The 25,420-nt window shown below is 42.1% G+C and overlaps 1 protein-coding gene across 2 annotated transcripts; it reads left to right on the top strand.

The window, feature by feature from the left end:
• The first annotated feature begins 593 nt into the window (after window positions 1-593).
• On the top strand, window positions 594-23,999 carry LOC138964420 (uncharacterized). 2 transcript variants are annotated; one of them, XM_070336376.1, is made up of 4 exons: window positions 594-624; window positions 19,847-20,145; window positions 20,858-21,093; window positions 21,416-23,999. In XM_070336376.1, exons 2-4 carry the CDS (start codon window positions 20,107-20,109, stop codon window positions 23,160-23,162), a joined length of 2,022 nt encoding a protein of 673 aa, XP_070192477.1. In that variant the 5' UTR covers window positions 594-624; window positions 19,847-20,106; the 3' UTR covers window positions 23,163-23,999. The 2 variants fall into 2 exon arrangements, with proteins under 2 accessions (XP_070192477.1, XP_070192478.1); XM_070336377.1 differs by lacking the exon at window positions 594-624 and having other exon boundaries at window positions 19,806-20,145.
• The last annotated feature ends 1,421 nt before the right edge of the window (window positions 24,000-25,420 follow it).

The following is a 25,420-nucleotide window of genomic DNA, read 5'->3' on the forward strand; positions in this document are numbered from 1 at the left end:
TACACAGCATCATTTGTTACAAGAATGGAAGAATAGCCTAAAAGAAATTATTACAAAAAACCGAGGCTTAAACCAGATTGTCCAAAATCATCAGTGGCCACAGGAGAAACTTACTGACTATTTATTATTTTGCCCTATCGATAACACGCGGAATTTATTGTAATTTAAGGCCTGAATCTCAAAACAAGGAGTTTCTCTAGTCTACACCCATAATATATATCTCTTCCATGACTGGAAGTTTGTCTCTTCTATATTTACATATGCCAGTAATGATTGATTCAAAATTCATTGACACTTGCAAACAATATGCTAAGTGAAGAGGGGGAAGAAAGGAGAATGCAGATGGCGGAGCGACAGCTGGTCAAACAATGGATCGGATCGATCGTCTGGAAAATTGAATGTTTCAATCACTGTTCACTCGGATATAGTACATCAGTTGAGTATAATTTTATAGGACACACACATATAGTTATACAAACATTAATGTATGCATATATTTATACTTATCAAGATGTATTTAACCATTGAAAAAAGGAGGTCGTTCACATGTGTATATAACTTATACATAGATGTGTATGCGACCTGAAAAGTATAGTTTTCATTTCAGATGACAAGCTTATTTCCGTAAGTACAACATTTTCAGTCTATCATATTCCTTTTTTTACATTTAGTCAAGTTTTGACTAAATGTTTTAACGTAGAGGGGGGAATCGAGACGAGGGTCGTGGTGTGTGTGTCTGTCTGTCTGTCTGTCTGTCTGTCTGTCTGTGTGTGTAGAGCGATTCAGACCAAACTACTGGACCGATCTTTATGAAATTTTACATGAGAGTTCCTGGGAATGATATCCCCGGACGTTTTTTTTCTTTTTTTCGATAAATGTCTTTGATGACGTCATATCCGGCTTTTCGTGAAAAGTTGAGGCGGCACTGTCACGCCCTCATTTTTCAATCCAAATTGATTGAAATTTTGGTCAAGTACTCTTCGACGAAGTCCGGGCTTCGGTATTGCATTTCAGCTTGGTGGCTTAAAAATTAATTAATGACTTTGGTCATTAAAAATCTGAAAATTGTAAAAAAAAATAAAATTTTATAAAACGATCCAAATTTACGTTTATCTTATTCTCCATCATTTGCTGATTCCAAAAACATATAAATATGTTATATTCGGATTAAAAACAAGCTCTGAAAATTAAATATATAAAAATTATTATCAATTTTTTTTTTCGAAATCAATTTAAAAACACTTTCATCTTATTCCTTGTCGGTTCCTGATTCCAAAAATATATAGATATGATATGTTTGGATTAAAAACACGCTCAGAAAGTTAAAACGAAGAGAGGTACAGAAAAGCGTGCTATGCAGCATAGCGTAACCACTACCCCGCTCTTCTTGTCAATTTCACTGCCTATGCCGTGAGCGGTGGACCACGAGTATACGGTCTTGCTGCGTTGCATTGCGTTCAGTTTCATTCTGTGAGTTCGACAGCTACTTGACTAAATATTGTATTTTCGCCTTACGCGACTTGTTTTTACATTTAGTCAAGTTTTGACTAAATGTTTTAACGTAGAGGGGGAATCGAGACGAGGGTCGTGGTGTGTGTGTCTGTCTGTCTGTCTGTCTGTCTGTCTGTCTGTGTGTGTAGAGCGATTCAGACCAAACTACTGGACCGATCTTTATGAAATTTTACATGAGAGTTCCTGGGAATGATATCCCCGGACGTTTTTTTTCTTTTTTTCGATAAATACATTTTTTTTTTCAAAGAAAGAAAGAGGATTATAAAAAAAAAGAAACAGAAAAAAGCGAACAACAATTCTTAAAATCAAAAATGTAAAACAAGATTGGAACTTGGCGGATGCTCTGTGTAGGCGTATCTCGTCCCACACTCATCACATACTCACAAGGTAAACAACCGTTTTGGATAACCGATGGAATAGCCACACACAATTTGGCTAAAATGTCACCAACACGGGTCAAATATCACCAACGTGGCTCAATTGTCATCAACATGCCCAGTGTCACCAATGTGGCTAAAATGTCACACGGAGCCTCATTGCATGGTGGTATTTGAGCTACTCTAAAGCCATACCGTTGACACTGGTGATATTTGAGCCAGGTTGGTGACCTCTGAGCCACGCTGACGTGTGAGCAATGTTGATGACAGTTTGCACAAGAAAAATGTTCATTCAAAATGAACAGGCGTCCATGTTATTTTGACAAAATGAATATTTTTGTTAAAGAAGCTGGCAAGCACACCCTTTCGAATATAGCGGAAGTAGTTTCGACCCTAAATGCTTAAGTACTTAGGCCTTAAACTTAAGTACGGGTTGATAGAATATTTTAATATAAGTGCAGTTTATTTTCAAAGTTTGGAGTCGTAGATCATTCTTTTTGGATGCAGTGTGACTAGCATGTATCAGTGAAATTTGTTGTTTAATTCTGCAAGCAAATGTGTGTGCTGTTATTGCATTATTTACAAAAAACGCACAGAAACAAGAAATTCCTCCGAGGTAGGAAAAACACCCCCGTCAAAGGGAAATAACCTTCTCAGTTGGTGGCAGTGAGAATGGTTATTTCTCTTTGACCATTAATATGTCCCTCTATAAGTCCTTGTATAATTTTAATCCACCAATAACTCCCTAACCGTGTGTTTGACTGGTCCCAATTTTTGTAAGGACCGTCTCAGGAATGTATAGAACCTGTTCACCAAGTTTGGTGACGATCGGTCCGTTCATTCTTGAGATCTATATGCGAACACAAACAAACAAACAAACAAACACATCGAGCGAAACCTATACACACCCCTATACCGGGGGTGTAAAAAACACTATTTTCGACGACTCACTGCGGAGCAGAGCGTGCAATATACGCTCTGCTGCAGAGTTATCCCACGTGCGGTTAGATAGACGCTCATACATGTAAGTACAGTTTATTTTCTAGGTTTGGTATCGTAGATAATTTTTTTTGAATGCAATGTGAACAAGAAATTCCTCCGAGGTAGGAAAAACACCCCCGTCCTTAGCATTCTCACTGCCACCAACTGAGCAGGCACTGCTAACAAGTGTGGTTATTTCCCTTTGACCATGAATATGTCCCTCTATAAGTCCTTGTAGAATCGTAATCCACCAATAACTCCCTAACCGTGTGTTTGACTGGTCCCAATTTTTGTAAGGACCGTCTCAGGAATGTATAGAACCTGTTCACCAAGTTTGGTGACGATCGGTCCGTTCATTCTTGAGATCTATATGCGAACACAAGCAAACAAACAAACAAACAAACACATCGAGTGAAACCTATACACACCCCTATACCGGGGGTGTAAAGAAACCTATACACACCCCTATACCGGGGGTGTAAAAATACAGTGCGTTCAGTGTCATTGCGTAAGGCACTGCTCCACAGGCTCCGTGAGAGCAATGCTCTTCGCTGGGAGCTACACACGCAACCCAGTAAAGGGGAAGCAACTTCTCCTTTAATCAATCAATCAATGAGTCTTATATCGCGCATATTCCGTGGGTACAGTTCTAGGCGCTCTGCAGTGATGCTGTGTGAGATGAAATTTTATACGGCCAGTAGATTGCAGCCATATCGGCGCATATTTACCTTTCACGGCCTATTATTCCAAGTCACACGGGTATAGGTAGACCCTAACTGTGCCTAAGCAATTTTGCCAGGAAAGACCCTTTTGTCAATCGTGGGATCTTTAACGTGCACACCCAATGTAGTGTACACGGGGGGAGGTTCGGACACCGAAGAGAGTCTGCACACAAAGTTGACTCTGTGAAATAAATTTCCGCCGAACCTGGGATCGAACTCACGCTGACAGCGGCCAACTGAATACAAATCCAGCGCGCTACCAACTGAGCTATATCCCCGCCCTTTAAGTATGCATGTGAAACAAAACTTAACAGCGATCATTTCCCTTTCAACGAAAAAGTCAAAAGGGCCACACAACAAATTGAATATTGGACTTCAACACGCTTTGACTTATCTTCAGCTACATTGTGTGAGGTATTTAGTTTGACTGAGGCTGAGGAAGTACTAAGTTGTTTTTCATTAATACTCGACTCGAATATTGATAGGTATGCCCTGCTGAGGCAGGTTAGGCTTTTCTGTAGTACTGTTCTTTCATCATAATGTGAAAACTAGTTGTCGGCAATTTACCAGTCCGAACTAAATGGAACTGTATTTCTTGATTTCAAGAAATCTTTTGATCTTGTAGATCACGCATTACTTGTACAGAAACTCGAATTGTACGTAAGAAGTTTAACAACGTGTTCATTCTTTAAAACATTTTACTTCATTGTAAATGGAAAGCGCTTAGTTATTCATAAAACAATCAAGGCTATGGACTTCGAGAGGTTCATCATCTGGATTCTCAAGGGATGAATTCTGAATAAAGCGGTCAGTTGCTCTGTGTGTATTCATATCACTCAGTGGTCACCCCTCCAAACATCCCCCCCCCCCCCCATTAGCGGGTCCATTTACCCAACCTCTCACATTACATCAGCGGGTCCCTCCCTCATCCAATCTCACGTAACATCTTGTTGGCCCAAATTCCACCGGTATTGTAAGAAGACCAATCAAGTTAAGAGATACCCGGTAGATTTCTGAAATCTATCGGCAGATTTTACCGGGTAAAAAGTCAGTTTTGCCTCCTCCATCCAATCTCTCACGTAACATCAGCGAGATTTCTGAAATCTATCGGCAGATTTTACCGGGTAAAAAGTCAGTTTTGCCTCCTCCATCCAATCTCTCACGTAACATCAGCGAGTTGCTCTGTGTGTATTCATATCACTCAGTGGTCACCCCTCCAAACATCCCCCCCCCCCCCCCATTAGCGGGTCCATTTACCCAACCTCTCACATTACATCAGCGGGTCCCTCCCTCATCCAATCTCACGTAACATCTTGTTGGCCCAAATTCCACCGGTATTGTAAGAAGACCAATCAAGTTAAGAGATACCCGGTAGATTTCTGAAATCTATCGGCAGATTTTACCGGGTAAAAAGTCAGTTTTGCCTCCTCCATCCAATCTCTCACGTAACATCAGCGAGATTTCTGAAATCTATCGGCAGATTTTACCGGGTAAAAAGTCAGTTTTGCCTCCTCCATCCAATCTCTCACGTAACATCAGCGATGTACCCACGGAATACGCGTGATATAAGCCTCAATTGATTGATTGATTGATTGTGGAATGTCGTGGAAATGGGATGTGGCTAAAATAAGATGGCGCCAAAATGGGATGTTGCGCAAACGGAATGTCGAATTGTGGAATGATGCTATAGTTAAATGACGCGCGCTTCGGTATTGGAACGACACGAACATAGGATATGGTTTAAATGAGGATCTCGCGCAAACGGAATGTCGCGCTACCCCTCATTTCGCCCCTCCCACCACCAGGACTGACCAAAGGGCAAGGACATTTTATGGCAAAAATACTCCGTCATTATAATACCAGCCATCCCTTGTGGCAAAATCGCTCTTCACAAATTCAAGATGAGTCTTTCTTTTTGCATCTGATACTGACAATAAAATAGTTTTGATCTTTTGAACACAAAGTACCGCGGGTTTGTTTGATTTTCAAATATATATGCATGACCTAGAGGCGCACTGATTGGGACTGGATTGCTCCTATCTGATTGGCACAGTGTGTGTGTGTGTGTGTGTGTGTGTGTGTGTGTGTGTGTGTCTGTCTGTCTGTGTGTGTGTCTGTGTCTGTGTGTCTGTGTGATTTTGCTGTGTACTGTTTAAGTTTTAAAAGCCTATATGGGCTTTAAGCCGAATAAAAGCTTGAAAGCCTTTACACTGGACAGCAGCCAGTAACGGACATGGCCAACGTTAATTCACCGCTGCCTTTTCAAGACGTCGGTCATACGGAAAATAAAAATGTGCTAACAGTCAGCATATTAGAAATTATCTCATACTATTGTATTTTCAGCGTAGCAATAGGGTAAGATATCTTAAACGTTAGGTTCTTTGCTTGAACAGATCGTAACGAAACGTTAGGTTAATTGCTTGAACAGATCGTAGTGGTAACGTTAGGTTCTTGGCTTGAACAGATCGTAGCGTAACGTTAGGTTCTTTGCTTGAACAGATCGTAGCAAAACGTTAGGTTCTTTGCTTGAACAGATCGTAGTGTAACGTTAGGTTCTTTGCTTGAACAGAAAGACAGACTGGACAACACAAACACACGGGGACAAGTGAAAGCAGAAAGTTTGACACGACATTTTCCGTCTACAATACTTTTATTATTTGCTTCACATTACATCAAGCCTTCAAACGTCATGTACAAAAACACAAAGACAAACAGGGGCGGATCTGGGGGGGTGCAATGGGTGCAATTGCACCCCCCCCCCCCCCCCAGCGGGACAAAAAAAAAAAAAAAGAAAAAAAAAAGAAGAAAAATGTATCACCTGAAAATAGCACTTTACACGCTCAGATTGCACCAGATTGAACAATTTTGCTTCCTTTTTAAAAAAAAATTCCGGGGGGGGCATGCCCCCGGACCCCCCTAGCATGCTCGGCGCTTCGCGCCATCGGTTCGGCGCTTCGCGCCTTCGCTGATAAGATACAAAAAACAAAAAAACACAGAACTTTGCACCCCCCCCCCCCCCCCCTTTCAAAACCCAGATCCGCCCCTGACAAATGCAAAATTAAAAAAACAACCGCTGCCATCCTCACAATGTGACGTCCATGTTCATGCCAACAACAACACAAGTATGTTGGACAAGGTCAACGCACTTGACACAACTTTTTTTCTCCATAAACACAGAACACAAACAGTTAAAAGACTATTTTTTCAGTGGTATAGCCCACAAGTTAAACAGCAGTATTTTGGTCAGAAACATATAATATGTGTATTTCAAGATCTGCCTTTCTTCTGCTCAAACATTGTATTGGTTTGTGGGATTTGATAAATATTTGTGTATGACGTCACTGTTGATTGACGTGTTTATGCAGGATAGCTGCAGCCGACATGCAATGAATCTAAAACTAAACGGAGAAGCCTCTCCATATTTCGCCTAATTTGTATGCGTACCAATACTTGGAGAAACTGGGAATAAACGTTGTAATTTGTGAACGTTTGTAACGCTACAGAGACATATGCAACATGTATGCAAATTTGGAAAAAATCATGTTGGGATACACATAAAGTGTCATTATAATCTGACCGGTAGTTTTCCGGGAAGTGCACACACACACGCACACACACACACACACACCCAGGACCCACGCACACACACACACACACACACACACACACACACACACACACACACACACACACACACACACACACACACACACACCTTCGTAAGTCTTCTGTTTAAAATTAACGTGAAAAACGATTGCAAAACTCTCCAGTAATAATGCCAGATTTATATCTATAATCAAAAGAAGACAATTCCTATTTACGAGCCAGAGGGTAGTTGAATGGGAAGAAGAGCCCAAAGATACTTGCTTTGAAGTTTATTTGACCTCTATCTCCAGCTGATCTATTGTATTCAACTGATAGCTTTGATCTGGTCAGAACAACGAAAGGGATTAAAACTCGGGATCCGGAAAGGATTCAGCACAACCTACACCCAAGCTTTGCGACTTTTGTTTAGAAACATGGCATATTTGCAAGGGAAAAATAACTGACGCATATTTGTTTGAAAGTAAACAGCAAACGTTCTTGGGCTTACATAGTGCGGGCAGTGTGTGTGTATGTGTGTGTGTGTGTGTGTGTGTGTGTGATGGTGTGTGCGAGCGTCTGTGTGTGTGTATCGACTCCCAGTGGAAAACAAAAGTCAAAACTTGATTAAATGTACATACACAAACTCCCACAGTCTGATCCTATTTTTTTTTTATGCGACTCTAATCCAACGTTTTAAAACATAACCCTGATCTTTCTTGAAAGCAAGTTCCTCAGATAAAGCAACTGTACAAAGAAACGTGAGTCAGCAACTTGAAAAGTACACAACACGTATACTGTACACAATGCCGCAAACTGACACAAAACAATAGTGCTCCATAATTAACATTTGCCCGTGTTAGTCCGAAAAACATTACAATTAGGTCAACAAATAAATCCATAATAATGATGTCGTTTCACATTAAATTAATTGTATGTACATTCAGATTGGTTCCATTGACTCGATCGACCCACTCTGCAAAGCGTCAGTGTAAACCACCCACTGTGCAAAGCGTCAGTGTAAACCACCCACTCTGCAAAGCGTCAATGTAAACCACCCACTCTGAAAAGCGTGAGTGTAAACACCGGTACTTTACCGGATAAAGTCCGAAACTGCTGGGGAACTGAATCGACAAACGCTCAGTTTCTCTTGTTCGAATATTGTCTGAGAGAGTTTCTCCCCTTGACAAAAACCCATAGTCTAAGAGAGTTTCTTCCCTAAAAAACCCAACAACATAGCCTGAGAGAGTTTCTTCCCTGTAAAAAGTAACATAGTCTGAGAGAGTTTCTTCCCTAAAACCCCAACAGCAGAGTCTGAGAGAGTTTCTTCCCTGTAAAGAGTAACATAGTCTCAGAGAGCTTCTTCCCTGTAAAAACGCACAGAAAAAAACACTATTTTTGACGACTCACTGCAGTTATCCCAGGTGCGGTTAGATAGACGCGCATACATGTAAGTACAGTTTATTTTCTAGGTTTGGTATCGTAGATAATTTTTTTGGAATGCAATGTGACAAACATGTATTGATACAGTTTGTTGTATAATTTTGCAAGTGAATATGTGTTTATTGGCTGCATGTTTCACTAAAACGCAGTAAAATAAAAACTTTTTCGTTGCTTTTGGTGTTTCCTTTGATTGCAGCCAAATGACTTGCTCTAGGAGGCTGAAAATTAAGTGGAAGACACTTTGAGATATAAGGAATCGGATAGGCCATGACACGAGACAAATGAAAGCCTTGGTCACTGACAACATTAGCAGGCAAGTAAGCGGGGTTAGTGTGTCCATTAATCATGTCGAAAAAATATTTTATTTCAACAGCATGTCCAACAACAGTTGTTGGCAAATGTTCGTGACCGATGTAACCATCAATGCCGTACTGAGTCGAAATCTGTGCGTACAAGGATGTCCCTTCAAACAGCACGCTGTCTAAATCCGTCGACTGAATCTGATGAAATAGTCCTGCATGCTCATGATGGTGATGGTCGACATTTGACATGCCAACAAACATCAACAAAGCAGCCAGCGCAATTGCAGTGCATTGCCTGCCGCTAGTGTCACCAAATATCGCGCAACCCTGGTGTAAGTTAGCAAGCAAAGATCTTACCATGATGATGAAGTTTAACGATGATTGCAGCGGATTCGAGTTTCCTTCCTTTTTATATTTAGTCAAGTTTTGACTAAATATTTTAACATCGAGGGGGAATCGAAACGAGGGTCGTGGTGTATGTGCGTGTGTCTGTGTGTCTGTGTGTCTGTGTGTGTGTGTGTAGAGCGATTCAGACTAAACTACTGGACCGATATTTATGAAATTTGACATGAGAGTTCCTGGGTATGAAATCCCCGAACGTTTTTTTCATTTTTTTGATAAATGTCTTTGATGACGTCATATCCGGCTTTTCGTGAAAGTTGAGGCGGCACTGTCACGCCCTCATTTTTCAACCAAATTGGTTGAAATTTTGGTCAAGTAATCTTCGACGAAGCCCGGACTTCGGTATTGCATTTCAGCTTGGTGGCTTAAAAATTAATTAATGACTTTGGTCATTAAAAATCTGAAAATTGTAAAAAAAAATAAAAATTTATAAAACGATCCAAATTTACGTTTATCTTATTCTCCATCATTTGCTGATTCCAAAAACATATAAATATGTTATATTCGGATTAAAAACAAGCTCTGAAAATTAAATATATAAAAATTATTATCAAAATTAAATTGTCCAAATCAATTTAAAAACACTTTCATCTTATTCCTTGTTGGTTCCTGATTCCAAAAACATATAGATATGATATGTTTGGATTAAAAACACGCTCAGAAAGTTAAAACGAAGAGAGGTACAGAAAAGCGTGCTATCCTTCTCAGCGCAACGAATACCCCGCTCTTCTTGTCAATTCCACGGGCACTGCCTTTGCCACGGGCGGTGGAGTGACGATGCTACGAGTATACGGTCTTGCTGCGTTGCGTTGCGTTCAGTTTCATTCTGTGAGTTCGACAGCTACTTGACTAAATATTGTATTTTCGCCTTACGCGACTTGTTATATTTAGTCAAGTTTTGACTAAATATTTTAACATCGAGGGGGAATCGGAACGAGGGTCGTGGTGTATGTGCGTGTCTGTGTGTCTGTGTGTGTGTGTGTGTGTGTGTGTGTGTAGAGCGATTCAGACTAAACTACTGGACCGATCTTTATGAAATTTGACATGAGAGTTCCTGGGTATGAAATCCCCGAACGTTTTTTTCATTTTTTTGATAAATGTCTTTGGTGACGTCATATCCGGCTTTTCGTGAAAGTTGAGGCGGCACTGTCACGCCCTCATTTTTCAACCAAATTGGTTGAAATTTTGGTCAAGTAATCTTCGACGAAGCTCGGACTTCGGTATTGCATTTCAGCTTGGTGGCTTAAAAATTAATTAATGACTTTGGTCATTAAAAATCTGAAAATTGTAAAAAAAAAAAATAATTTATAAAACGATCCAAATTTACGTTTATCTTATTTTCCATCATTTGCTAATTCCAAAAACATATAAATATGTTATATTCGGATTAAAAACAAGCTCTGAAAATTAAATATATAAAAATTATTATCAAAATTAAATTGTCGAAATCAATTTAAAAACACTTTCATCTTATTCCTTGTCGGTTCCTGATTCCAAAAACATATAGATATGATATGTTTGGATTAAAAACACGCTCAGAAAGTTAAAACAAAGAGAGGTACAGAAAAGCGTGCTATCCTTCTTAGCGCAACTACTACCCTGCTCTTCTTGTCAATTTCACTGCCTTTGCCATGAGCGGTGGACTGACGATGCTACGAGTATACGGTCTTGCTGAAAAATGGCATTGCGTTCAGTTTCATTCTGTGAGTTCGACAGCTACTTGACTAAATATTGTATTTTCGCCTTACGCGACTTGTTACATTTAGTCAAGTTATGACTAAATGTTTTAACATCGAGGGGGGAATCGAGACGAGGGTCGTGGTGTATGTGCGTGTGTGTGTCTGTGTGTGTGTGTGTGTGTGTAGAGCGATTCAGACTAAACTACTGGACCGATCTTTATGAAATTTGACATGAGAGTTCCTGGGTATGAAATCCCCGAACGTTTTTTTCATTTTTTGATAAATGTCTTTGATGACGTCATATCCGGCTTTTCGTGAAAGTTGAGGCGGCACTGTCACGCCCTCATTATTCAACCAAATTGGTTGAAATTTTGGTCAAGTAATCTTCGACGAAGCCCGGACTTCGGTATTGCATTTCAGCTTGGTGGCTTAAAAATTAATTAATGACTTTGGTCATTAAAAATCTGAAAATTGTAAAAAAAAATAAAAATTTATAAAACGATCCAAATTTACGTTCATCTTATTCTCCATCATATTCTGATTCAAAAAACATATAAATATGTTATAGTTGGATTATAAATATGTTATATTTGGATTAAAAACAAGCTCTGAAAATTAAAAATATAAAAATTATTATCAAAATTAAATTGTCGAAATCAATTTAAAAACACTTTCATCTTATTCCTTGTCGGTTCCTGATTCCAAAAACATATAGATATGATATGTTTGGATTAAAAACACGCTCAGAAAGTTAAAACAAAGAGAGGTACAGAAAAGCGTGCTATCCTTCTTAGCGCAACTACTACCCCGCTCTTCTTGTCAATTTCACTGCCTTTGCCATGAGCGGTGGACTGACGATGCTACGAGTATACGGTCTTGCTGAAAAATGGCATTGCGTTCAGTTTCATTCTGTGAGTTCGACAGCTACTTGACTAAATGTTGTATTTTCGCCGTACGCGACTTGTTCCTTCTTCGTCTCTTGCCGTTTCTCGCGTCTTGTCGAGTTGCTGCGCATGCGCGATAGCTATGTCCAACAGTTTCGTATTATTATAAGTTGAAATTACCGAAAAAAATTATAAATGCACATTGTTAAATGCAAATTGTTTTTAGACAAAAAAACTAAGTGAATTTTGCAAGCAAAATAATTTTCATGGAAAACGCTGTTGACTCAGTAAGGAAGACTTTTTGTTTTAGACAGAGTTAGGACTTTTTCCGTCACAGTTGGGGCCTTACAAAGGTTAGTACGGATAACTTCGCACGGAAAGACGAGGAATGTCTGTTAAAAGAATCCTTTGCATGGCCTCGGCGTATGGGCAGTAGCTCTAAACGTAAACTATGGCAACAACAACAAAATTCGGGGACGCCTAGAATCACACAATAATGTATCTGGAGTTTTTGCAGGCGATGTCTCAACAAAAAACAAAAAAAGTAGAGGCTCCAAGACGGCTCCGTGTCCGACGCGGGTACTATGCACGCACAACAGCCCGAAACTCCGTCGATAGAGATAACACCCCTGGCCTAGGTGATGTCTCTATCGACGAAGTTTCGGGTTGATAGTATCAATCAATCAATCAATGAGTCTTATATCGCGCATATTCCGTGGGTACAGTTCTAGGCGCTCTGCAGTGATGCCGTGTGAGATGAAATTTTATACGGCCAGTAGATTGCAGCCATTTCGGCGCATATTTACCTTTCACGGCCTATTATTCCAAGTCACACGGGTATAGGTAGACCCTAACTGTGCCTAAGCAATTTTGCCAGGAAAGACCCTTTGTCAATCGTGGGATCTTCACGTGCACACCCAATGTAGTGTACACGGGGGGAGGTTCGGACACCGAAGAGAGTCTGCACACAAAGTTGACTCTGTGAAATAAATTTCCGCCGAACCTGGGATCGAACTCACGCTGACAGCGGCCAACTGAATACAAATCCAGCGCGCTACCAACTGAGCTATATCCCCGCCCAGTGATAGTAGTAAGGGCAGTAACTCAAGACGTAAATGTGGCAGTGTCCCATAGGCAACCGCAGAGTTATCCTGTCCATAGGCAACCGCTTACTTGAATAAAAGAATCAGTCATTCATCACGCCGTGGATCGTGTAACTCTGCATTTGCGCCACCGCAACTTTTTATCGCTTCACGCCGACGAAGAGGCAAGCTGCAAGGTAGGTCTCTCACAGAAAATGAAAATGTGTAGGACTTTCAGGCATCATCTAGATTCTTCATTAGTACATTTTAAAGAAGTATATACTCAAGGTCTAAGGTACGTGCTTTTTTAGTCGAAATGTCAGGTTTCGGCAGTTCAGAAGTCCGATTTCTGCTGGAATTGTAGCTGAAATTGCACGATTTGTCCCTTCCTTCGTAACTTCAACGAAACAGCACTAGTTGATGCATTCCCGTGATGATATCCTGTGAGCTAAACATGTCCTTTGTATTCTTGATGAATGCTGTTGCACAATTTTGTCTTTGGGTGACGCACGCGGCAAAAGAAAACACAAACAATTAGACTTCATGTTATACGCCACCGATGCTTCGTGTAATTCGCCACCGCAATTTCACGTCTTGGATGTTATTCGCCACCGCAACTGTCTAATGAATTGCATAATATGTTGAAGAGTTCAGTGATTCTGTCACTTCCAATTGAAAATATTGATTTGGAGTTGTTCAGTTCAGGGTATATTTCAGCTTTTGTAGAACACGTTTCTGAGACGCACCTGGCGGCGTTTCACTCCCACACTCTTCGTCATTCTTCTTTCCCGAAAAACGTCACGTCTGTCAGAGGCGTTCTTTTCTCTTCCAGCGTCAAACTGATGAGTTTTTGTGATGTCACTGGTAATAGGAATGACTGAATTTTAGAATTATTTCACACACATAAACACGAAGCTTAAGAATTTTAGAGTTATGTGGTATTTGGCCCCACAATGTTTTTAACAGGAGCGTTCCAGGCCCAGTTTCAGACTCAAGTGACCGCAAATCAAACAGGAAGAGGTAGGTTCCATATTGTCAAACTTAGTGATTTCAGCCACTGAGTGTTTATTGCTAGAATGGCAAGAATCGCTGCGCTCTTCAATCACATATACTTATACAATAACTTTTCTGACGGGATACGGAATGCGGAACGTTTTTGTACATTCTTGTATGTGTAGTCAATCTTCCGAATGTAAATGAATGCATAAGAGAACATGAGGACAAACTTTTCATCAGCGTGCCTTCCTAGAAGGGAAATCTCATTGGTGAAAATGTTGGTCTTCATGTTCTGATGTGTCTTTATTTTGCTGCGTAATCTGTTCAGATCATCACTAGCAGTCATCGATGCATTTCCCACTTGTAAATATAGTATTTTTTTCACTCTTACGGTAAGCACTGTTATATTTCCTATTGATGTCATCATATCCTAAACCTCTTGAATCTCATAGTCCCAGGGATTTTTTTTGGGGGGGTCATATATATATATATATATAACTAGAGGGATACCCGCTTCGCCGGGTAGCCGGCTTCGCCGGGATGAAATACTTAGAGCCGTACGCCGGCTTTGCCGGGTCCGAACAATGGACCCGCCAAGCTTAGGTCCCTCCCAGATTCGTGGAATGGGAACAGCACGAACATGATTCAGTGGCCATAATGCCATTCCTGACCATATCGAGTCCCATCCTTGTCGACGAATGTAACCGTGTTAATCACCTTTGGAGGCGAACTCCACTCAAACAGGATTGAGCAATTTAGAGCTTATCTCTAAGCCCTTTTGATCTGTTATGGCTTCTCAAAGGAAGGCCAGTACATACAAATACACAAAAGCCGCCAGACCACATCACAAACAGAACTGAACAATCCATAGGTGTTGCCCACATAGAGAGAGAGAGAGACACACACACACACACACACAAACACAGAGAAGCCGTATATATAGAGAGATAGATGACAGTGTATTTTTCGCGTGGCTATAAATTGATTCGTCCTTTGCACTTTTACAGTGAGGATAATTTACGGGTCCAATTTACGTTCTGGACACTGCGGTGACCTTCTAAAAATAGTAACAGAACGCCGGGAATATCCGAAGATGCCCCACTCATACTATAGTGCACCATACGAAGGAAGGGAGGTAAACGCTGAAAACCTGGAGAAGATAAGGAAGAGTTACTTATAATGGTGAAATGAACACAAAAACCAAAATCGGTTCAGCGCTGCGCGCTGAGAGCACGTGTTGAAATATCTCATCGATGATATTATGTCCGGGGTGTAGCTGAATACGGTGTCCAAATTTGAAAAAGATCCACCGAGAACTTTGGCGTTGTGATGTGGTGTAGCGGCTTTGGTGTGTCGGCATGGGGGCCCGGGTAGCTGAGGTGGAACCAAAATCGGTTCAGCGCTGCGCGCTGAGAGCACGTGTTGAAATATCTCATCGACCAGATTTTGTGCAGGGTGTATCTGAATATGGACACCAAATTTGAAGCAGATCCATCAAGAACTTTGGCCGTGCATGGCGATCAAACACACACACACACACACACACACACACACACACACACACACACACACACACAGACAGATAGACAGACACAAGTCGTATATATATATAGATTATATATATAAACACATTCCAGTACATGTGGGTTATACACTCAAGTACAGATAAGCATACTTTTCATACAGAAGAAGAAGAAGAAGAAGAAGAAGAAGAAGAAGAAGAAGAAGAAGAAATACTACAGTTTGATTTGTCAACTCATGGTGCCTTTAAATCCTTTGCATAGGCAAGATCACGCCACGCCCCTGAGTTTAAAACTTGCAGCACTAAAGTTAAAATGCTCCTATCAATTGCTGTCAGTTTTGTGACAAAAATAAAGGTTTAAATGCCTCCACGATGTTGATGCGTTTGAAAATTACAATTTGCGTAGTGCGGTGGCGAATAACAAAAAATGCGGTGGCGAGTTACATCTAACATTGAATTGATGCGGTGGCGAATTACAGAGAGTTGTTGACACTTTTTTTTATCTGCTTCTTGCAAAGTATATATGGAACTATATACAGAGAAACTACACGTGGAGATTCATAAAACATTAAAGTTATCAGTGAACATGTCCAAGAATAACCAGTAATCTCCGTTTTGTTGCATTTGACGCAGAAACTGAAAATATGCCCAAAACATGGGGAAACGAGAAGAAAAACAGATCGTCACGATCACCAGGGCCATCAAAGCATCAAAAAATATATACAGAAATATAGCTAAGGATATAAGTATGTGAAATGCAACACTTGAGAACATGCTGAGTGCCTAGCAATCTAACAATTTAATTTATCATTCGAGAGACCTACCTCGCAGCTTGCCTCTTCGTCGGCGTGAAGCGATAAAAAGTTGCGGTGGCGCAAATGCAGAGTTACACGATCCACGGCGTGTTCATGCTGACTAGATAATGACATAATCAAATCACCCTCAGTCATTCATGCTGCCTAGATAATGACATAATAACATCACATGAATAAAACCGTTCTTGATATGTACACAATATGACCAGTGTGGGCGTTGACCGCCACGTTCATTAATACATGAGTTGTCACAAGGTGGAGTTAACAAAGGGGGAGGAAGGCGCCAGGCGGGTCATCAAATATTTCGGCTGTCAGTGTTTGCAGTCAGGATGATTGTGGGCTATATTTAGAATGTACCCCTCATCCTCTGTTTTACCCCATCCCGTGTCATACGGGTTGCTCCAAAACAAAATCGTCTGCTTCAGGAGCAGACGACAGAGAAATAGGATAAATCATGTACGGTCATGATCTGTTGCATAATTCCCTTTTTTTAATTTTTTTTATAATTTTTTTTATAACATTTAGTCACGTTGGTGTCATTTGAGCCGCACCGGTGTTAATGCAGTCACATAGATGATATATATACGACTAGTGTCTGTCTGTCTGTCTGTCTGTCTGTCTGTCTGTTCGCGATGCACGGCCAAAGTTCTCGGTGGATCTTTTTCAAATTTGGACACCGTATTCAGCTACACCCCGGACACAACCTCATCGATGAGATATTTCAACACGTGCTCTCAGCGCGCAGCGCTGTGCGCGCTGAACCGATTTTTTTTGTTTTTTGTTGTTGTTGTTGTCGGGATCCACTACCAGTAACTCTTCCTTATCTTCTCCAGTGTTTTCAGCCGCGATTATCTCCCTTCCTCCGTGTGGCGTCAATCCATATTCCCGTTACTACGTTACTATTTTTAGAAGGTCACTGCACGTTACTATTTTTAGAAGGTCTCCAGTGTTTTGCGCGTTTATCTCCTTTCCTTTGTGCGCCGGCGAAGCCGGCGTACACCCGGCAAAGCCGGGTCCCAGGCGCAGCCTGGTATTCGGCTCTACTTCTTCCCGGCGAAGCCGATACCCGGCGAAGCGGGTAATCATCTAGTAGATGATATTGGAGCTACGTTGGTAACTTTTGAGACTCGGTGAATAACAGTTTCCTCTTCCTCTTATTTTGATATCTCACCACCCCGCCCGCTGGCCCGCGTTTCACTTCTATATTCCCCCCCCCCTCTAACCCCCTCCGCACCCCCTCCCTTCCCGCCCCCCCCCCCCCCCAACTTTCCCTGACCCTCTCCTCGTTGTAACGAATGCAGAAGGAGCTAAAGACGAGCTGTCGAGATTTAGGGCTTAGAATATCAACCCACTATTTATTAATATGTCCCCGCTCAGCTAAGGTAGGATAATCCTACTCGGAGAACGCGATAGGGTATTTAATTGAAAGAAGTTCAGTGGCGCCGGTCTTGCCGCGAGTCCGTGATGGTTATAACTGATCTCAGGTGTTGTAAGAAAAAGTGTTGAGAAGCCACGTATTATATACTTTATTAGTGTCGTGAACATCGCCTTTACAACCGAAAGGTCGATCGTTTACTGTTATAGCACAGTAATGATACCTGTTCGGATACCACAGGTGTTGCTGGCAGCTTTGATTTCATTTTCATTGTGCGTGTGTGTAGCACAAGGTGAGTATGCTTGCATTTTCTACGATTCCTCATCACGGCTAGTAATTCTTGTTAAGTTACGCTGGACAATGAAGAAAATCAGCAAAAAACTTAGTGTGCAACATATGACTCAGAAACGGAGACATTGACGTGTAAATCACACATGGAACGAAAGACTATAGCCAGCCACTATACAATTTAAAACAAAAACAAAAAAAACCGAACAAAAAACGTTTGTGAGTATCTGAGAACGTAAAGTAAAAGACAAACAAATACAAAGACGTGGACCCGTTTTTGACCGAAGTTCGTCGTTATGTACAAAGAGAAGTAAAAGAACGAGAACATGTAAATCATAACCAAATGACTCCAGAGCTAGAGGGCCAATTCGAGCGGTCAGTCGAAAGACCGATAGCAATGGGAAATATTTATAATGTGCTTCAAATATTACACGACAGTAAGTTATATTATGTTTAATTAAGAACAACACTGATGTGTAATCAACTCACATGCACAGACACACACACACACACCCACCCACACACACACACACACCGCGCGCGTACACACACACAAACACACACACACACACACACACACACACACACACACACACACACACACACACTGCACACATATTCATATTTGTTCACATTGCACTAGCGAAAAGTTTCAAATGTAATTATTATTACTCATACAAAAGTAAAGTTTCTCGTCTCCGACGGTATTGTAGAATTACTTGAACAGTCTTTCATGAAAACACCGTTGAAGTCCAGGATTTATGAGCGGGTCAAGTTAATGAACATGTTGTCTGTGTGTAGCTTATTTACAAACAAGGACTGATGCGTACTTCAAAGTTATTTATTGCAAGTTGAGGTTATAATCTTCTCGGAGGTTATTTGGTTGATCAAATTAGCTCTTTGATTTAACTCACGCCCCCAAGAATCTGAGACATTAATTAAGGGTCTTAAAAGAAATGGTTTGATAATATGCCCGTGCAGAATTATGGTTTTTTTAAAATGAAATGTGCTAAACCTTTCCGGCATTTGAATCCTGAATCCAACTTAGCAATTAGTCCAGACTTTAAAATCAAGTTCATTCCCACAGCTAACTTGAGACACACCGACAACCAAGCTCTGATCGGCGGTGTAATCGTGTATACAGAAGAAAAAAAGTCATCACTGCTCCGAGGCTATGACGGCTTACTAGCGCCAAAACCGTGCACAATTAATGTTTTCACGTGTTCATGTTTAATTTTGGTTTTAGCGCTAGTATGTCGTGGACAAGACTGAAAATGAGTAATTAACACTGTTGGTTCATAATACCGTTGTTAATTAGACAGAACACGCCATAATTAACATTTTCACGTGGTAACCGGCCCCACGTTTTGGCGCTGGTCTGCCGTATGATGGCTTACTTGCGCCAAAACCACATACTTTTCACGAGAAAACTGCAATTATCAGTGAATATCACTATTTCCTTTCCTAGCTAGTGTTTAGTTTAAATTTTAGCTCAAATAAAGCATCTGGAAGTGAACCAGAACAGAAATTTATTAATTTTTTCGTGAAAATTGTAATGATCAAGTGATCATGCTTGATTACCAAGTGATCATGTTTGATTATCAAGTGTTCATGTTCATCAGGCGTTCATGTGTAATTGTGGTTTGGCGCTAGTAGGCCAAGGACATAACTGAAAATCAGTAATTAACACTCAGTGAACATTAACCCTGTGAATTACGCAGAACACGTGGGCTAGCTCTTCCTTTCCTAACAATATTACTCAGACAAGGGCTGTAGCACATCCCCCCCCCTACCCCCAACTACCTGCCTCCTCCCCCCCCCCCCCCCCCAACCCAGAACCCCAGTGTCTGTGCACATGACTGACACCAGTTTCACCCCGAAAAGGTCTAGAGGTGGAGAACAAGCTAAAGGCGCAGTGTGATCAAAGATGGCCAGGCTACGGGTGGGCGACAGAGCTGAACCAGCAGAAGCAGATCCACCAAAAGCCGAACAGCTGCAATGCGCAGGAAGACGAACACAGTACAGTCGGAGCTGATGACGACAGCCCAGCTGGAGCCGACGATGACGCGGTCGGCAGTCCGGTCACGACTGGCGATGACACGACAAGGACTGATGATGTTGATTCGATTGAAGATGAAGATGGGATGACGGAGGAGTTTCCGCCTGCGCCGCCTCTTGTCTGTGTTAGTATTTAGTAATTCTCTTCCTTGACTTGGATAGTTGGGATGGTGGTTGTGGTGGCGGTGATGATGACGATGAGGATTTTGATGATAATGATGATTATGGTCGTGGTGGCGGTGGTGGTGATGGTGGCGGTGGTGATGATGATGATGATGATGGTGTTGGTGGTGGCGGTGAGAGTGATGAAGGGGACGATGAAGATGGCGACGACAATGATGATGATGATAATGATGATGATAATGATGATGATAATGATGATGATAATGATGATGATTGTGTGTGTGTGTGTGTGTGTGTATGTGTGTGTATGTGTGTGTGTGTGTGTGTTTGTGAGAGAGAGAGAGAGAGAGAGAGAGAGAGAGAGAGAGAGAGAGAGAGAGAGAGAGAGAGAGAGAGAGAGAGAGAGAGAGAGAGAGAGAGAGAGAGAGAGAGAGAGAGAGAGAGAGAATCTGCGCTGTATGTTTCTTGTTAAATGCTTGGGTTTTGTTTTGCCTTGCACGTTTTTGAGTTGGTTGTTTAGTAATTAAGTATATTTGTTTTGAATAACAGCATTTAGAATATTTAAGTACCATATTCACAAAGTCACTAAAGTTTAGCATGGGTTCTTTATTAGTGCTTGTACGAATGATTTCATTTTTTCTCTCCATTCGTTTATGTACTAATTATTATTTTTTTCAACTTTTTTCTATATTAAGTTTGTTATCTGCTACTCAGAAAAAGGACAACGGTTTTGAACCTCCCCCAAACCTCAAGCACTTTATGACGTCCCTTCTGCATGAACGTGACGTCACGCACTATTTGACGTCGGCGGGGTACTTCTCGCTGTTGGGTGACGGGGCCTACGCGAACGTTCACTTAGGGAGATACATGCGAACAGGGGAGTGTGTGGTCATCAAACGGTTCACTGATTCATCCATCAGGGTCACCGAGAGGGAGATCAGAATGCACAGGTCAGTATGCTTATACAAACGTAGCATTAACACGCGCTCGCTCGCACACACACACACACACACACACACACACACACACACACACACACACACACACACACACACACACACACACACACACAACATTGCACAACCATATTCATACCCGTGTTATTCTATTCATACTGTGTATGCCCTAAATAGGACTAAACAGGCATTTGTGTTGGCTATGTTGCACACTTATCAAAACAGTCATAAGTACGTCGACCAATTAGTCTTTATATAGTGGACGGATTGGCAAATACGTAGACCCTATTTTGTGTGGCTGTGTGTGTGTGTGCAGCTACATCGAACAGTTCCTCCCAAACATACCCCGCCTTCTTGGAGTCGTGCCGATCGGACACATGTTCCACAACCTCTCAATGGTCTACCAGCTCGTGCCTGAAGGTAACACCTTCTACGATTGGTTGAAAGTAGCGGATGCCTTCTCTCCGGTCCAATGGCTGAGCGTGGCTCTTCAGCTGGCGGAGAACCTGGACATTTTGCACCGAAAGTGCGTCCTTCACAACGATCTCCACTCCAGCAACATCATGCTGCATTTCCACGACGGTGGGAGGTATTCTGCTGACTGCGGGATGTCCATGTTGGAGAGAGCCGAGGACGACGAGAAGCTGGAAATGGCGCGGTCTTTAGCCAAGGCCAAGGTCAAGGGTACGACCTTGCCGACAGTGACCTTCATCGACTTTGGCTTTGCGACCTTCAGAGCGGGGAAGGTGTTCCACAGTAGCTCGGAGAGCTTGGCGTCGTGTCAACATCTGGCCCCTGAGGTGCTCAAGCACGCTGAGACGACGCCAGCCTCTGACGTGTTCTCCTTGGGTCACGAGATTCAGCACGTGGCGAAGGCGCTCAACAGCTCAGCACTGTTTGACATCGTGGCTCGCTGCACCAAGCCTGACCCGCGCTCAAGGCCTCCTGTTCGATGGGTGGTCAACAGCCTCAGAAAACTCTTTTTTCACGAACTTCGCCGCACTGTACATGACTATGACCATGGCGTACAGAAACAGTCCAAGAAACACTCAAATGAGGAATTGTCAGCACCCGTTCACGACTCATTTGTTCTCTCTTCTGGTGAATCTTTGTTATGGTCATCAGCTCGAAAGAGATCGGTTTTACAGAAGTGTGCGAAGTCTTTACCCGAGAGAAACGCAGCAGAAACCTTGGACGGTCGTTGCTTTCCTGAACTGTTCCAAGTCGCGGTGTCGAAACTCAAGCTGCCCTACATCACTTACACGAAGGGCGATTTGTTGTTTCAGGAAGGCAATGGTAAAAGCAAGAACATCTTTTTCGAAAGTAAACACACGTCGATATACATCGGGATCTTCGAGTCCAGGGGAGAGAAAGTCGTGATCAAACGACTGAAAAGCAATGACGATTATTTGACTGTCCGCTACGAAGCTATGATAAATCTGTTTCTACATGAAACCGGATGGGTTCCCTGCTTCTACGGGGTGGTGCCTACCGATAAATACTATTTAGAAAGTTTGGGTATTGTCCAGGAGTTTTTCGCGAATGGCGTCACGTTGGCTGAGATGCTGGAAGATCGGAAACCCTTTGGCGTCATCCCACGGGTTCGTTTAGCGTTGCAGCTGACGTCATTAATGCGTGACGTCCACTCACGTCACATGCTGATTAACAATTTCAGTAAAAACAATATTCTTTGTGCATGCATGAACGATTCTCACTGCCTGGATATTAAATTGATCGACGTGGGCAAAGCGGGAGGTTGCGAAGGCAGAGTCTTCCGTGGAGATATGAGTAGACCCTTTTATACGCAATTAGCACCGGAAGTACGTCACAATGGCATGACGTCATTTGCTTCGGATATTTTCAGTCTTTGTGCTATCTTGAATAATGTACTAGAAAGACAAGCGCTGTTACGGGATAAGACTCGCGAGAGCCGAGAAGAAGTGGAACAGTTTTTATCAAAGTGGGTAGGTATTTCTAAGCTCTGTTCAAGTCGTGACCCCAGTTTGAGACCGAGTTTGTTTCAGCTGAGACATTTCTTCGCTACATTCGTCTCTTCCAGATAAAATGTATAGCCCAAACAGGGGCGGATTAGGGGGGTGGGGAGGTGTTACAGGGGTTCCGGACCGTTGCCACTCCTATGCTACATGTCTTCCTTCTAACCATACTATATGATGTCGGGAGCAGATATCAGTGAAGATAAATTGCCATTATTTAATACTAACTTTGAAAGAAATAATGAGTCGCTGCTGACACAAGTTGATCATGTTTAAAATCAAGGATAAGCCACAAATTGTTTATAAAATAGCTACATTTCTTCAGCTTCAGGGGGGCGAAGACCCCCAGACCCCCCAACACTGCCCCTGACTGTACCCCACCAGGGCTCTACCGACATCTGGACCCCAGGTTGTAACCCCCCCTCCCCCCCTCTGGCTTAACTGCTCCGCCCCTGCCAAATTATGTTTTCTTGTTGATTCTTTGTCTGTTTAGTGTGATTGAGATCTTTATGGTTTGGTCGTACACAGGATCGCGCGAAAGGCAGTTGTACTAGCAGTATCTGGCTGTGGGTGCACATGCTAGACAACAGAGTATAATGAATAAAGATACAATCAAAAATGAAATGTAAACATACAAATATGATTTCTGCAAATTGAGCTTCCTGCATGATGCTCGTTCTTCTATGTGTATATGGGGATGGGGATGGGACGTGCGTCTCACGTTTGTCTGTCAGCCTGTTTGACTGTCTGTCTGTTTGTCTGCCTGCGTTTGAGTGTGTGTCTGTGTTGGAAGGTTTCCATCCATATTGATTACAAATAAGCAAAATGATGTTTACACCAGACAGGAATGTTGGAGTTGGGTTGGCACAAAATGAACTCGTAAATAAAAAAAATTAAAAGAAAATAAATCGGTGTTTGTGCGTGTGTGTTCGTGTGTTCGTGTGTGTGTGTGTGTACGTGTGTGTGTGTGTGTGTGCGTGCGTGCGTGTGTGTGTGTGTGTGTTTGTGTGTGTGTGTGTGTGTGTGTGCGCGCGAGTGGGTTCATGGATGTGTGTGTTTGTGTGTGTGTGTGGGTTCACGGATGTGTGTGTGTGTGTGTGTGTGTGTGTGTGTGAGAGAGAGAGAGAGACACACACACACACACACACACACTCACACACACACACACACACGCACACACATACACAGGCAAAGGGACATAGACAAACAATCAGACAGACAGACATACAGAGAACCATCAAGTTCGATCTAAAGATAAGACAATCTGCACTTACATACCAGATACTCGGTCAAACAACTAGAGTACACAGAAACCCCGGTAGTCAACTTTATAATCCAGACTAGATTTGACATGATTTAGATGCCACAGAGGCCTACTTTTCAGTAAGAGTTTGTGTTCTGCCAAGAGCCAACAAGCCCAACGGATATTCACCTCCAAATTTCCCGCTCAAGTTGTGTATTTTCACAAATCCAATATAGATTGTTGTGAAAGATTTAATCTTTTGATTTCGTGGTTTATCTCTGTTATTTTAGCCTACATTTAAAAATGCAGACGAAAGCTTGGACGGCAGTTTTGTTGTCTCTTGGGGAGGGGGTTGTAGACGCAAAATCACAAAACCTCTTCAAATTCCAGGGGTGTTGCCCCAGACCCCTGCCTTTGTAGTTTGTAAGCTGAAATCACTTTTTCCAATGCTAGACCCTGACCGGGTGAACAGTATAAGGTGGTGAGGGTCAATGATTATGTGGTTGAAATTCCACGTTTTTGCTGTATCGGATAGAACTATGCTTTATTTACCTAATACTTAGCTAATTGATGAAGCGCGATGGAGCGAAGCGACGGAGAGCTTCAATTAGCTTTGGTCGGGCGTCAATCCACGATGAAGATCGAGTCAAATTCAAACGTAACATGTATGTTTACCAAAGCTAATTGAAGCTCGACGGAGCGAAGCGACGGAGGGATTCAATTAGGCTTTGGTGGGCGTCAATCCACGATGAAGACCGAGTCAAAATCATATAAACTTACATGTGTTACACTTGATTCTATTGATCCGAAGTGTCATTTTTTGTGTAAAGAAAGGCCACATTGTCATAAGTACTGATTTTTTTTGCAGAACCCTCGCTTATAAATAATACATTGTGAGCATGGATGATGTGTGTGTGAGTGAGTGTGTGTGTGACGTGGTTTGAGCGCACGCCTGTGTGTGTGGCAGGGGCTCACATCCATGAGAGATGGCATAGGACAAATGTCCTGGACATTTGTCCCGAACAACAACAAAAAAAGAATAGGACCTTTTTTTCTCGCAACAAAACGTACACTAACAGCCTGG

This window comes from Littorina saxatilis, linkage group LG4 (assembly GCF_037325665.1).
Source record: "Littorina saxatilis isolate snail1 linkage group LG4, US_GU_Lsax_2.0, whole genome shotgun sequence".
NCBI lineage: Eukaryota > Metazoa > Mollusca > Gastropoda > Littorinimorpha > Littorinidae > Littorina > Littorina saxatilis.

What these genes read in the sequence shown, in the direction of transcription:
- LOC138964420 (XM_070336376.1), top strand. Translation starts at nt 20,107, where the DNA reads ATGACGGAGGAGTTTCCGCCTGCGCCGCCTCTTGTCTGT. An exon ending in CTGCGCCGCCTCTTGTCTGT is followed by an intron (nt 20,146 to 20,857) that starts GTTAGTATTTAG and finishes TCTGCTACTCAG; the next exon opens with AAAAAGGACAACGGTTTTGA. An exon ending in AGGGAGATCAGAATGCACAG is followed by an intron (nt 21,094 to 21,415) that starts GTCAGTATGCTT and finishes GTGTGTGTGCAG; the next exon opens with CTACATCGAACAGTTCCTCC.